This window comes from Sparus aurata, chromosome 13 (genome assembly GCF_900880675.1).
Source record: "Sparus aurata chromosome 13, fSpaAur1.1, whole genome shotgun sequence".
NCBI lineage: Eukaryota > Metazoa > Chordata > Actinopteri > Spariformes > Sparidae > Sparus > Sparus aurata.
The window spans coordinates 4,948,102-4,961,476 of NC_044199.1; the positions used below are offsets into that span (position 1 = coordinate 4,948,102).

Genomic DNA, 13,375 nt, shown 5'->3' on the forward strand with positions numbered 1-13,375 from the left:
TAAACAAGAACCACCAAGCAATAAAACTCTGCTGGATTTCTTCTGACTGACAAAAACGGAATGCATCAGGACGAGAGCTGCAGTGAATCGACTAGTCAGTGGCTGATCAAAATAAAATCAGTTGCCAACTGATAATCCATTCATCCGTATTTTTCAAGCGCAAGTGATAAAGATTTGCTGGTTGCAGCTTCTTAAATGTAACGATTAGCTGCTCGTTGGATGAAACAAATTACTGAACTGGAGAAGCAGTCTGAGGACATCACTTTGGGCACTGGAAAATTGTGGTGGCAATTTTTCATAATTTTTTGACATCTTATGGCTGAAGGATCCATCAATAATTGCAGATAAATGGATAATGAAAATAATTGACACCTGCAGCAAATCGGGAGAAAAACAAAACGGCGCGCTTATCATCATCATAGCTGTTATAATTGTAACGGCATCCATTTGTAATGACTGAGAAGACAAAATAACTATTTAAAAGTTTTGACATGAAACTCACTGCTGTTGTTGGAATAGGAGGGTCCAGGTGCTGCAGCAGATGGAGGAGAAGGTGGGACAAAGGAAGTTGAGACTTCAGTCTCCGTATCCTGTTGGGATGACGTCTTACCTGAAAAGTTGAACAAACACCATAAGGGAGAGCTGTGGAAGCTGTTTATTACTGTTTTTTAACTCTGTGAACACAATTTAAAACAACCATACCGTCTTTATCATATGGAGTGGGATTTCCAATCTTCCCTCCAATTTCGTCAGCCGATTGCAGTACGTCCATGTCCATCACAATCACCACAGTCCTGACACACAGGAAGAAGAAGATGGAAGAAGAAGAAGAAGAAGAAGAAGAAGAAGGAGGAGGAGAAGGTAAAAAATAAGGCCAAAGGGGGTTTCATATAGCAATCAAATAGAAAGGAGAGAGAGGATAGGGGGGACATGAAAATGAAAACACAAACCTGCCATCTGACAATGTGTTGGTGACCGTCTTCTTCACCTTACACACACAATTAGGTACCAGGAGGTTGTCTTCGGGCAGGTGGTTTAGCTGTGTGGCCAGCAGGAAGGCTACACACACACACACACACACACACACACACACACACACACACACTGAGTCATGTACATCTGGTAAAAAATTCAACAGATTTTTCGCTGACTATCTTCTGAGCAGAAATGTTCCTTCAGCGCAACTGTTCTACATTATAATATTTATCTAAATACCACCGATTAGGAACAAGGCAATTAAAGGTGCTTTACAGCACAACAGAAATATCTTAGATATAACACATTATGAAAATGCTATGTTGCACTTAAAAGACAAGAAAACAAAACAAAAAAATAACCAAATAAATAGTTACAGATACAAAAAAAAGCATTTAAAAGACAATAAAAACAAAAGAAACGCATATGGATGGTTAAAGATTAAAAAAGGAGCTTTGTCGGATTCAACATGTTTGTTTGTCAACAGGACCCCACATGTACCTCAGCAAACTGAACCCACAGTCTGCTTTAAGATACTCACACGACCAAGAGTGCTGGCCGTCGCTCATCATGAGCCGGTACCTGGGTGGACCAGCAGCACTGGGGATCTGACGTATGTTCTGACAAACAGAGGGCAGGATGGATTATAAGCAAAACAACCAGGTACCAAGCAAGTAAAGAATGTGGAAAATCCAGGTAAGAGGTAAGACAGAAATTGTTACACAATAGACAAGGGTTTTATCAGACACTTCCAAGATGGAGCTTCAAGTACAACATAGCAGGATTTGTTGTGGACTCCTTAAAGCACTTACCAGCAGCTGCATCACAGAATCTCTCACCTCCAAGCCTCTGCACAGGGCCTGGACATTAACAAACATGGACTTGTTATTATCTACCGCCTGTCCCCATCCTGTCCCATCACATTAACATGCTGCTAATGAAAAGGTACAGCCTAACATCAATTAGAGATAAATGAAGTGGCAATTATTTTATTTCGCCACAAGCAGGTAAGCATGAGTGGATAAACAGGACGGGGCTGTCCTGTTGTTTCAATCAACTCAACAGACCGCACACGTTTGGAGAAACTGGCCAAAAGGTGAGACTTCAGTCCGCACCACGTAAATATGCCTTGTAGTGCGTCGTAATGTGAGTAAATTAAGTAAGCAGAGTTTATTTAACCACATAAATTCACTACTGGACGGTTAAAACAACAACAACAACAACAACAGCAAAGTATTTGATTTGTCAGTGGCACTGCTGACAGCTGACATTAAATCTCGTTAGCTTACATTGCTAGCAGCTGCAGCTGTTGGTGCTACATTGCTTAAGTGCCAGCCTCGAGACATCGAGTCAAGACAAATAACATAATAATTCTGTTATATTAATATTTAGGCTTACTTCAACTGCCCCCTGGGAGAGTTTTACACTCATGTTTCCTGTTTACAGGGCTTCTCACAGCCAGTAGACTTCAGCTTTTGTCAGACGTTCCTGTCAAGTTGGAGGTGTGAAACGTATCGCGAGAGAAGAGCGACGAACGTGATTTTTGTAAGTATGTCAAAAACACGAACTACACAGGATGTGGTACATCAATTACTTCAAAATAAAATAGTATAGTCGGTCGGGGTGTTGTAACAATGACAGCAAGTATACATGTATCGAAATTAACAACTTAAAAGTCTAATTACTATCGATTTAGGTATGAGTGAAGAAGAAAATAACCTAAAATCTTCGATTTCCCTTGAACATTAATGGTTCATCTTTTATTTTGAATGTCGCAGTCGGAAACTTCCTTTTGGTCCCCGCTAGCTTAACTGAGGATGTAGCTGACGTGACACGGACTCAAAACAAACCCCAAATGATCTCCGCTGCCCATGTGGACATGTTGTAGTTCATGATGGATCTTCCGAGTGTCCAGTGGCAAGATCACGTTGCACAGAAATGGACCTCACTCGACCCCGATATAAAGGAGCATTTCACATCCCTGCTTGAGATAGATGATGTCTTTAAATACTCCTTAACTCTGACAACGTGAGTAGCTACTCTAGTAGAGTACACAGTTTATTAGTAGCCCACATAGAGGACATATATTCATTTTTATTGGACCACAACGCTTGTATTTACGTGCCAAAAGTCAACATAGGTTTCCACTGAACTTGTACGTGACTATGAACATTAAACACCTCCGTTTCCCTGCGGCTCGGTAACATTAAGAGTGACTGAGTGCAGTTGCTGGTAATGTTCTCCATTTTTGTTTCACAGCCAAGACGATCTGGACTTTGTGCAGTCAATCTCTGCAGGGAACTCAGTACAGAAGGACACACAGCCAGCAGCCAAATGCAGGGAGAGAGGGAACTCGAGCTTCAAGATCAGAGACTACACTGCAGCTGCTCTGCACTACTCACAGGTGGAGTGGAAATCACATTCACTTTTCTCCATATGAGCCATAAAATAGAAAAAATGAATGTTAAAACCCACCATTCCACTCAAATCAATGCCCCTCTTTCATTCTTATGATGTGTGTGTTTTAGGGGTGTGCCAAAATATCGATACTACGATATATCGCGATATTTCGTCTTTAGGTACGTTATCGATACACTGGTGCCAAATATCGATATTTAAAAATGTAAAAAAAAAAATATATATATATTTTTATTTTTTTGTTTTTTATTTTTTTGGCCCACCACCACCACCCCTCTTCGGAGGACAGCTTTATCTTTATTCAAACATAGGTATACAACCAAATAAATTTTAAAAAATGGTTTAAGTAGCTCTGAAACCCACACATATAGATATTTAATGATAGTTGTAGTCAGTGTGTGTGTTAAGAAGAGACACTGTGCAATATACTCTTTGTTTACTTGGCTGTCATTCATGTGAAATTGATTGACAATGTTTTGTAATTCCTGTGAAATGGATTCAGTGCAGTCAATAAATTCTGAATTTCTTCAGTGACACAGATATCGTGATGTATCGTGGATGAAATTCCTTGCAATATATCGATTATCGCAGAATCGCTGTATCGCGATATTATCGTTATCGTGGGCAAAATATCGTGATAGTATCGTATCGCGAGGTACCTGGTGATACCCAGCCCTAGTGTGTTTATGTATCTGTTCTAGTTTATTGAGATCAGAAGAAGATGGCTGATTTTTCAACAGTAATTTAAAGATTTCTTAGTAATATCCCCCCCCAGTCCTTATTCAAATGTACCAACATCCAGCTTCTTTGTCTCCTGTCATGACAGGGTGTGTGTTTGGCTCCCCTCAGTTCGGAGCAGCTGTCTCTGTGCTATGCCAACCGCTCTGCTGCGCTCTACCATCTGCAGCTCTACCAGGTGAGTTGGCTCCATTTTCAACGATCATATAATGAGGTCTTGTCGTACTTGAGGTATCATAAAAAATAAAAAAAAAAACCTGTTAAAACCAGTTCTGCATCTCAGATCGTGTCATTGTGAGCGGGACCTTGCACTGCATGGAAACAATACCACGCTGTTCAGTCCACACAAAGAGCAGATGATTTGTGAGAGCACAGACAAAAAGTTGATTTCGGAATGATCTCACAGGATTTACTGACTTAATGTGACTGTCTCAGATGTATCAGTGACATTAAAGTGCGTCCTTCACTCAGCCACTTGGGTAATATATGACTTTCACTACAGGAACCTTTCCCAGGTAATATAACAGAGACTATTAAAGATAGATGGGTTTAATCTCATTATTGGCTAATTGACTTGACCTTGGTTCAATATTTTATTTCTTTAACTTTAATAACACAATTCAGACACATTTCAGAGTCTTTTATGTGCCGTCGTTACTGCTTGTGCGAGGCCAAAACATGAAGATGAAATCAGCAATGCACATGATAGTCAGCTATTGAACGGCCTTTTGAAGTATAGATGGAGCAGAAATGATGCTACTGCTGATATGCCATACGGTTCAGAACAGAACTTCACCTCATTTTCCAGCTACATGGGTTTGATGACTGAATTTAAATGTTTTGGGTGAACTTCCCCTTTAAAGCTAAAACGCTGACTCAAAAAAGTTATTAAAAGTCGTGCTCCAAATCTTGGATTCTGTAGTAGCCCACACTGTTTCTGTTTCTCTTCAGGCGTCCCTTGATGACATCGACAGAGCTCTGAAAAACGGCTATCCCGCTCATCTTTCACACAAACTAGAGGACCGCCGCTCACAGTGCCTCAAGCACCTCTCTGTCGATCAAAATGCAAAAGAGGATCGTCACAATCCTGCCTCACCGAGTCAGAGAGGTCCACAGAGTGAGGGCCCTCTCACATTTGGGATCTGTCCTCAAGCTGCTGTCGGCTTCAGCGTGGAGAAAGGTCGACACCTGGTGGCTGCAGAGAGAGTAGCAGCTGGAGAGGTGATCCTCAGCGACAGGCCATACAGCTTTGTCCTTATTCCAGGGATGGGGGAGGTGACAGGGATGGGGGGAAGGCAGAACACAGAGAGAGGGGTGGTGTTCGGGGTGGAGCACAGGCGCTGTCACAGGTGTCTGACTGAAACACTGTGTGCTGTGCCATGTGAGGGCTGCAGTTACAGCCGATACTGCTCAACTTCCTGTCGGCGAGATGCCTGGGAGGAACATCACCGCTGGGAGTGTCCGCTGGGAGCAGATCTGATGGTGATGGGTGTGATGTCGCAGCTCGCACTGAGGGTGAGCTTAAAGGCGGGGTTAAAAAACATCCAAAGTGCCAGGGATCCAATCAGAGACGAGTCCACAAAGCTTGACGGACAGTCCGGTGATTCTGATCCATGTCATTCTGCACACTACGGTGATTCGTACCGGAGTGTGTTCCACCTGCTGCACCACCTGAACCACCACAGCCCTGCTATGCGTTTCCTGTGTGCGGTTACCATAGCAACGCTCTACCTAAAGCTCAGCGAGGCCGAACCTACACTTTTATCCCGGGACCTCGGCAGACCCTCGGAGGCAAACAGCCAATCACCGGAGGAGGAGGGAGCAGATCGGAGCTCGGAGCTGTGGCTGCTGGGAAGTGCAGTTCTGAGGCACTTCCTGCAGCTGCGGTGTAACGCCCAGGCGATCATCACGCTGCAGGATATAGGTGACTCTCGTATAGATTTCACACCTCGCCTCAAGTTCTGTCACAGTTTAATCTTGAGTGTTGCATCAGTGCAGAATATCAGTGAATCAGTAGGAAAAAGATGATTCCACACGTAAAAGTCATATTTCTTGTCCTGATGAGAATATTTTACTGATCAAAGTAAATGAATGAGAATAAAATTAAAAGGGGAAACTATTGTTTCTGTAGTTACGTCAGCAAGTTACCTTAAAAAAATTATAATTCATTACTCAATATTTATTTATTTTTTTGCCTCCATTTGTTTGGTATATTAAATTTATGAAAATAGTTTGTTTTGGGTTTTTTTCTCAAGGCCCCAGAGTTAAGCTGACATATTTAAATAACTCGTTGTGTCTGATTAAGAGTCCAAAATGTGAAGTTATTTAGCTTTCCATCGTAGAAAACTTCAAAATACCCCAAACATGAACATTTGAGAAGCTCAATGCCTATCTGAAGGACTTGTAACTGTATCCATGGTTACCCTTTGAACAATCCACTATAGCAGAATTTATGCTTTTTGTAATAACTGCATCTTCAGGTACGAATGACCTTTGCTTTATTTGTTTCTTGCCTCTCACAGGGGCAGCAAACCTACCAGTGCAATCCAGCAAGGAAATCCGCATTGCTACAGCTTTATTCCCAACTCTCAGTCTTCTGAATCACTCCTGTTGTCCAAACACCAGCCTGGCGTTCAGCACCGGAGCCGGTTCAGATGTGTCTGCGGAGCTCGGTGGGAGTGTAGCTGGGGACAGAAGCACAGCCTGCGGAGTCACTGTGACTGTCAGAGCAGCCAAAGTCATCGCTCCTGGACAAGAGATCCTGCACTGCTATGGTAAGAGTCCAGTGAGGCCGCAGGGACTGTTAGGATGCTAAAAGATAAGATGCAGGAGTGCGCATCAACATTTTTATTGCATTCTCCACAGAAGTGCAGTGTTGTTCACTTACTTTCCATCTTGTGATCTGTGCCTTGTGCTGCCGTGCCCTCTCGTCGCTCTCTCAGGTCCCCACAGCAGTAGGATTGCGACCCGAGAGCGCCGGCGTCTCCTGCGGGAACAGTACTACTTCCTGTGTCAGTGTGAGGCCTGCTCTCTGCAGCAGCAGGAGGAGGAGGAGGGCGCAGAGGGCAGGCAGCAGAGGACGGGTGCTGGAGGAAGCCCACACGAGTCAAGTCTGCTGTGTAGCAAGTGCAAAGGATCTCTCATAGTAGGCTTTCATCTTGTAATATATAATTGAATCTGTCTAGATTTACCCTACTACTGCTGTTGAGACCCGTTATATGATTTCCAGAAAAGCAGTGGGGACGGAGGAGTAGGATTTCTCTGTTCGCAGTCATCCTGTGGTCACCGCACGTCTTCAGCGGAAGTAAACACCAGGCTGCAGGAGATCAGGGTCGACCTGGAGAAGGCTGTGGAGCTCCTGGAGCGAGAGAGGCCAGGTGGTTTTGTAATACAGTCTGCGCATACAGTAATGAATCATTGTGTGTGTCATTTGTTGATTTTGTTACATGTCCCTGCTCTTCTTCTGCTCTGCCCGTCCTCAGACGAGGCTCTGAGGCTGTTGAGAAGGACCCAGCGTCAGTCCGGACTGATCCTCGCAGAGACACATCCGCTGCAGGGGGAGCTGGAGGATGCTACAGCCAGAGCATACGCTACAATGGGTGAGAATAACAATGCATGAACAGGGGCTTCATGTGGTGTTCTTACCATCAGTTTAGATAGATTTAATGACTGCAACTAACCATTATTTTCATTTATACCATGGTCTGGGGAATACTCGATTCTGATTGGCTGCAGGGTGTCCATTAACCCCTGATATATGGACACCTACTAAGTAGTTCCAGCGCTAGCTGGCGTATCAAATCTGAATACTTTATTTCCAGCACTGAGTGCAGTCCGTCAGTCCTTCAGTGTCTTATCCTCTGAACACCACAGGGTGGCGACTGTAACACACAAGCTGCAGAAAGTTCATTTCCACTCTAACTTTACTGATACGCGAATAATCTCACGTCCCGTTAGCTGTTCAACTCTCTACTTCAGGCTGCGGCCACAGTAACGTTACACACGGCCGGTCATTTGTTCGTGAAAATCTTGCTATTGATTTGGGGACAATGACATGACTGGATAGTTAGCTAATCGTGTTAGCTAGCATACTGTCAAATTATATTTACTGTCTGTCAAACGTACGCAGTGTTATTGACTTTGAATCTTGCTAGCATAGCGTTAGCTTTCTGGCTCATCGCTGAGCGGAGTAGAATATCTCCCGTTGCCAAGTTGTATCTAGGATCCGTCCTATTTGCTGGAGGAGTGAACAACGTTTCCGTTGCATAAGAATCTTACGGGAGAGTAATAATTGTTCCAGGTATTAGTCAAACCCTCAGGCGTTACCAGGGAAACTAAGTTATGGCTTGTGAAAAACTTCGTATTTTGATTGTAAAACGCATGAAAATGTAAATTAATGGTCCGAATTTCTTTTCTTTGGCAAGTGACCATAGTATAAGCGGGATAATGCCCGACGAGGTGTCCATAAACAGGAGTTAATGGACTTCGCGGAGGCAACCGTCCTCCACGTTCTTAGGCCTCCGCGTCGTCCATTAACTTCTGTTTATGGACACCTCGTCGGGCATTATCCCTTACTCATTTGTATGAATCAAATAAACAAAATGCCCAAAATCGTGATTTCCCAGAGCCCAAAGTGACGTCTTTAGATTTCTTCTTCTGTCCAACCAACAGTCCAAAAACCCAAAGACTCTTCCTTCACTGTCAGACACGACAAAGAAAAGCAGCAAGTCTTTACATTCAAGGAGCTGGAACCAGCAGATGTTTGCTATCTTTGCTTGAGAAATGGCTAATTGGTTAAGCAGCAGGGAAGTCAATCTGCATAGATTTGTCTCCATTGAAGTGAAGTCTAAGCCATTTTTAATTACACATCCAGATGAATAAAGAGAAATACTAGAAAATTACGATAAGAAAAAATGATATACAGTGCAGTTAGTGAAGCTAACTGAGGCTGTGTGTAGAACTTTATTGGTAGCAATGGATTCTCTTCATGGTTCTTCAATGGCACATGTCCACAGCTGTTACACTGATTACACTTGGCTTTGTTGAATCATTATATCGACATGGATTTATCTGAGCAGTGACTGTATTCTCATTACAAAACATTCAAAAGTGTCCAAAATGATGTGGAGGGGCTGCTGTGGCTCAGGGGTAGAACCAGCATCTTGTTATCAGAAGGTCGCTGGTTCAATTCCCCTGTTCAAGCATGTTGAACTAAACCTCAGTCAGATACTGAACCCCAAACTGTGTGAATTACTGTGTGTCGCTTTGGACAGAAGTGTCTTCTAAATGCCCTAAAATGTAAATGCTGATATTAGGATGTCATTAAATTTACAATTAAATAAACTTAGTTTCATCATATTGACAACAAAACACTTTCAATTTCACTGCAATATTCAGCTTTTGTTCAAGACAGAAACAAACAAACAAACAAAAAACTCAGTAAACTTTTATCAATAATATCTCTGCTGAGTTGAGCATGTTAATGTTAACGTCCTGGAAGGTTGAGAATCATTTTTTTCCAACAACATATCACAGCTTAAAATACTCTCACAGCAGAGGAAATATTACAGGGTTAAGGAAGGACAGATTAGCCTTCTATAGTTCCATTATTACCAGTGGATTCTCAGTAAAAGTCATAAACTGTAACACACATGTACAAACAGTATCAAGCAGCAGCAGTAACGTCGTGTGCCTCTCAGCAGACATGAGAGAATGTAGCCCTGGCAACAATCTGGCAGCGGGAGGCTTATTTTTAGGTCAGAACTAACCGTCCTGACACTTCAGGAACAGCTCCTGAGCAGCCACCGTGATGACAGGCCACATGTTGTTGTGATAATTAGCTAAAATGCTTCATAGTATCGTGGTTAATTGTAGATACAAAGCTGAGGCCTGAAAAAACAAAAAACCAAACGGGCGTCTTATTAATCATTCTGATGGATAGCTCTGTTTGGTCGTGAGCAGTAGTTTTACACACTTAAGATTCATCAGTCCTCGTGAACGTTTTGTTTCTTCCTGCAGGTGACTGGAAAAACGCCGCCTCCCATCTGGAGCGAAGCACGGCAGCCATCGGCTCGCAGTACGGAGACGACAGCGTTGAACTGGGTCATCAGCTCTTCAAATTAGCTCAGCTACACTTCAATGGGTGAGTGAGTCACACAGACAGCGAGGAGAATTATGTTTTAAATGCACAACTAAGACCAATTTGAATAATTACAAAGTCCCCTTGTGAAAAATGAAATATGTTAATGTATGAAAAATATATTGCAGGTATATAAAACTTATTGCAAGTGTACTTTACATTTTCGTGCTTAATTTAAAGTGTATTTAAAGTGAAATAAATGTCATTTAAGGGATATTCCGGTGTAAGTTTAATCCATGGTCTAAATCACCGTGAAACTGTGTTAGACTCCCTCTCGAGAGATCAAGTTAGCAGGCCGCTAATTTACGGAGTTTTATCAACCTCAGAAACGACCGCACGACAACAATACACTGCAGTAAATGGATCCAAATATAAACCGCCACCAAAAAGCCACAAATAATGCTCAGAACAGCACCAAACTTAAGCAACAGTACAAATAGGGTCTCAGCACATAGTCCAGGGCATCTAACCTCCGCCCCCTAACCATTTACTGCAGTGTATTGTTGTCGTGCGGTCGTTTCTGAGGTTGATAAAACTGCTAACTTGATCTCTCGAGAGGGAGTCTAACACAGTTTCAGACCATGGATTAAATTTACACCGGAATATCCCTTTAAGTCCAACTTGAGTGTACTAAAAACAAATTCAACATTACTTCAGGTGGTACTTTAGTTTACTTTATTGTAAATGGTACACACATGTACTTTCAACTAGTTTTAAACTACTGATAGTGATGATCTATAAGGGGCGGCTGTGGCTCAGGGGGTACAGCCTGCGTCTTGTTATCTGAAGGTCGCTGGTTCGATTCCTCTGGTCTACATATCACACCAAGTGTCCTCGAGATACTGAACCCCAAACTGTCTCCTTCTCCTTCTCCAAGGGGTGCCCGAGGCCCGGCCCTCTCCGTCATCCCCAAGGTCAGACGGCTCCTCTGCCTTCACTGTGGCCCTCGATCTCATGAATTACAGGAGCTGCAAGCCATGGAGAGCTGTCTGCGAGGGTAGTCAAGAGCGTAAATCTTTCATGATATAAGTCACAGTTTTGAACGCTGAAAACTCATTAAAATCTTTACATTTTCCTAAATGCTTCAGCTTGAAGTCCCGTTTATATAAGCACTTGTGTGTATACGTCCAGGTACTTTATAATGATATACAGCAGACTATATAAGCTGCAGCGGCGACTTGCCAGTCTGCACAGCTGCCAAATGGCGTCGGGTTTACACGCAGCTGATTGGGGCTCTCTGACCTCCTGGTGTCAGAATGCATCCATCAATAATTTCAATTTCATGCACCGGCGGCGGTCTTACAACTGTGAGGCAACTTATCCATCAGGTGTTTCCAGGTTGCGTGCACTCCTCTGAACAAGACTCAAGTAAATTTGTGTGTTTTTCATGATTGTGCTCAAGATTTAATTTACACTCCAGCAAGTTAAGCAATCTGCAGATACCCTTGACTATACTGCGCACACACACACACACACACACTCACAGGTAGCCCTCTGACCTTTAGGTGGCAGCAGTTATCCACTGACAAATTCAATTTCATGCTTGGATGGCCGGAAAGCAGGATGTAGCTCTGACTCTTGAACCTACAGTAGCCACGCCGTGTCCTATTAAGACCTTTATACCCTCAACTTATATTATTGTAGTATTTATGGGTCTATTATGGCATATTTTCCCCTCTTTGAACTCATAATCAATTTGCCTTCTGCGTAAATATTGATGAGATATCATTTCTCTCGTGCCACAAACAGCTGCTAAAATAAAGGGCCTGATCACCGTGAGCTCGGCTGCAGAGGTCCATCGGTTTTGGAAATGACGGACAGCTCCTGTCGAGCAAAGACAATGAAATCTCGATCACAGCTGGAACTCCTGAGGCACCTGCCAGTTAGACATCACCGGTGTCTGGAGGGCAGCCAGTTCGACAGACGTGGATCTGTTATGTACTTACAGAAAGTCAAGGTCAAGTCAGAAAGCTCAGAGAGGCAGCTGGTGGAGTCAGCGGAGGAGTCATGTCAGCCTCCACGGGGCAGGATCCTGCTGATTACTGCTGTGACGAGGTCGCCTCGGGTACAAAGGAAGTCGTTCATGAACTGCTGGAACTAAACGGGGGTCAACGGTGAGTCAAAAACCCCGCGGCTTTCAGAGACAACTGAGATTATAGCTGCACTTAACAATTATGTTCATAATCTGCTGACTTGGTTTGTTCTGTGTAACATCAGAAAACAGTGGAAAATGCCCATGATAACCTCCAGGAGCCCAAAGTGGCACCGGTGACGTCTTGTTCTGTCCGACCAACAGTTTAAAAAACACAAAATATTCAGACATAATCAACTATTCGAGCCAAAATGTTAATGCTGCCCTTGTAAAGGATTAGTTCACCCAAATATGAACATTCAGACATTATCTACTATCTACATTTCCTACATTATCTACCCTCAGGCTGCTTAAAAGTCATGTTAAGTTTCCAAGTCCACAAAACATTTCTGGAGCTTCACGGCAAAAACATCTGAAGCAGACGGGGATTGGGGAAACAATTTTTAAAAAGAAGTCTTGTTAAATGTCCAGCAAGTCCAAGTTCAGGTATGGTTTTTTTTTGCCAAACAAAGCAATTCAAATGATACAAAACAGGACTATAAAGTCAAAGTAATCCCAGGCTGTATCACATATACACATAAACACTTTCCTCGCTGTAAATCAGAGAACCTGCCCACTGAATCCTGCTGATGTCTTCATCCACTCTGCAAACAATCCATGTTTAAAATCCAAATGAACTTGATGTAGTAATCCCCGCTCAAATCCCTCTCTTGCACAGTTTGCCCTCTGATGAGCTGCCGCACATTAAGACAATGTTTACATGACACGTCGGATGATGTCGTTTTGCAGCAGGAGAGTCACTGATGCAGTTTAACGTCTTGAAACAGAGAGGTGGAAATACCACTGATTAGATAGAGATAAAATAATGTAGCAAATCATGGGTGTCGTTCACTTAGCTGGATATAGCTCCATGTCGAGCTTGTAGAGATATTGCTTGATTTTAATATCCCTCTAAACACTACTTGTGTCCTTGCACTCGATCCGTTTCATCTCAAGAGCGGAAATCACAGAAG

General features: G+C 43.0%; 2 protein-coding genes across 3 annotated transcripts in view; one reads left to right on the plus strand and one right to left on the minus strand.

The window, feature by feature from the left end:
• LOC115594354 (replication protein A 70 kDa DNA-binding subunit-like) overlaps positions 1-2,512 on the minus strand; it is a 48,327-nt gene extending 45,815 nt beyond the window's left edge. For both annotated transcript variants that reach the window (XM_030438392.1, XM_030438393.1), the window contains exons 1-6: positions 2,374-2,512; positions 1,788-1,835; positions 1,517-1,595; positions 951-1,059; positions 703-794; positions 503-610 (exon numbers count right to left, since the gene is read on the minus strand). In XM_030438392.1, coding sequence (XP_030294252.1) covers positions 503-610; positions 703-794; positions 951-1,059; positions 1,517-1,595; positions 1,788-1,835; positions 2,374-2,406 — 469 coding nt within the window. In that variant the 5' untranslated portion in view covers positions 2,407-2,512. The remainder of the gene's footprint in view (positions 1-502; positions 611-702; positions 795-950; positions 1,060-1,516; positions 1,596-1,787; positions 1,836-2,373) is intronic.
• Positions 2,513-2,771: 259 nt separating this feature from the next.
• On the plus strand, positions 2,772-11,350 carry smyd4 (SET and MYND domain containing 4). Its single transcript, XM_030438391.1, has 10 exons — positions 2,772-3,003; positions 3,235-3,379; positions 4,220-4,309; positions 5,083-6,055; positions 6,654-6,905; positions 7,074-7,276; positions 7,361-7,508; positions 7,614-7,730; positions 10,150-10,273; positions 11,148-11,350. The coding sequence occupies exons 1-10, from the start codon at positions 2,867-2,869 to the stop codon at positions 11,269-11,271; spliced, it is 2,313 nt and encodes a 770-aa protein (XP_030294251.1). The 5' UTR covers positions 2,772-2,866; the 3' UTR covers positions 11,272-11,350.
• The last annotated feature ends 2,025 nt before the right edge of the window (positions 11,351-13,375 follow it).

What these genes read in the sequence shown, in the direction of transcription:
- smyd4 (XM_030438391.1), top strand. Translation starts at nt 2,867, where the DNA reads ATGATGGATCTTCCGAGTGTCCAGTGGCAAGATCACGTTGCACAGAAA. An exon ending in CCTGGAGCGAGAGAGGCCAG is followed by an intron (nt 7,509 to 7,613) that starts GTGGTTTTGTAA and finishes GCCCGTCCTCAG; the next exon opens with ACGAGGCTCTGAGGCTGTTG. An exon ending in GCTCAGCTACACTTCAATGG is followed by an intron (nt 10,274 to 11,147) that starts GTGAGTGAGTCA and finishes TCCTTCTCCAAG; the next exon opens with GGGTGCCCGAGGCCCGGCCC.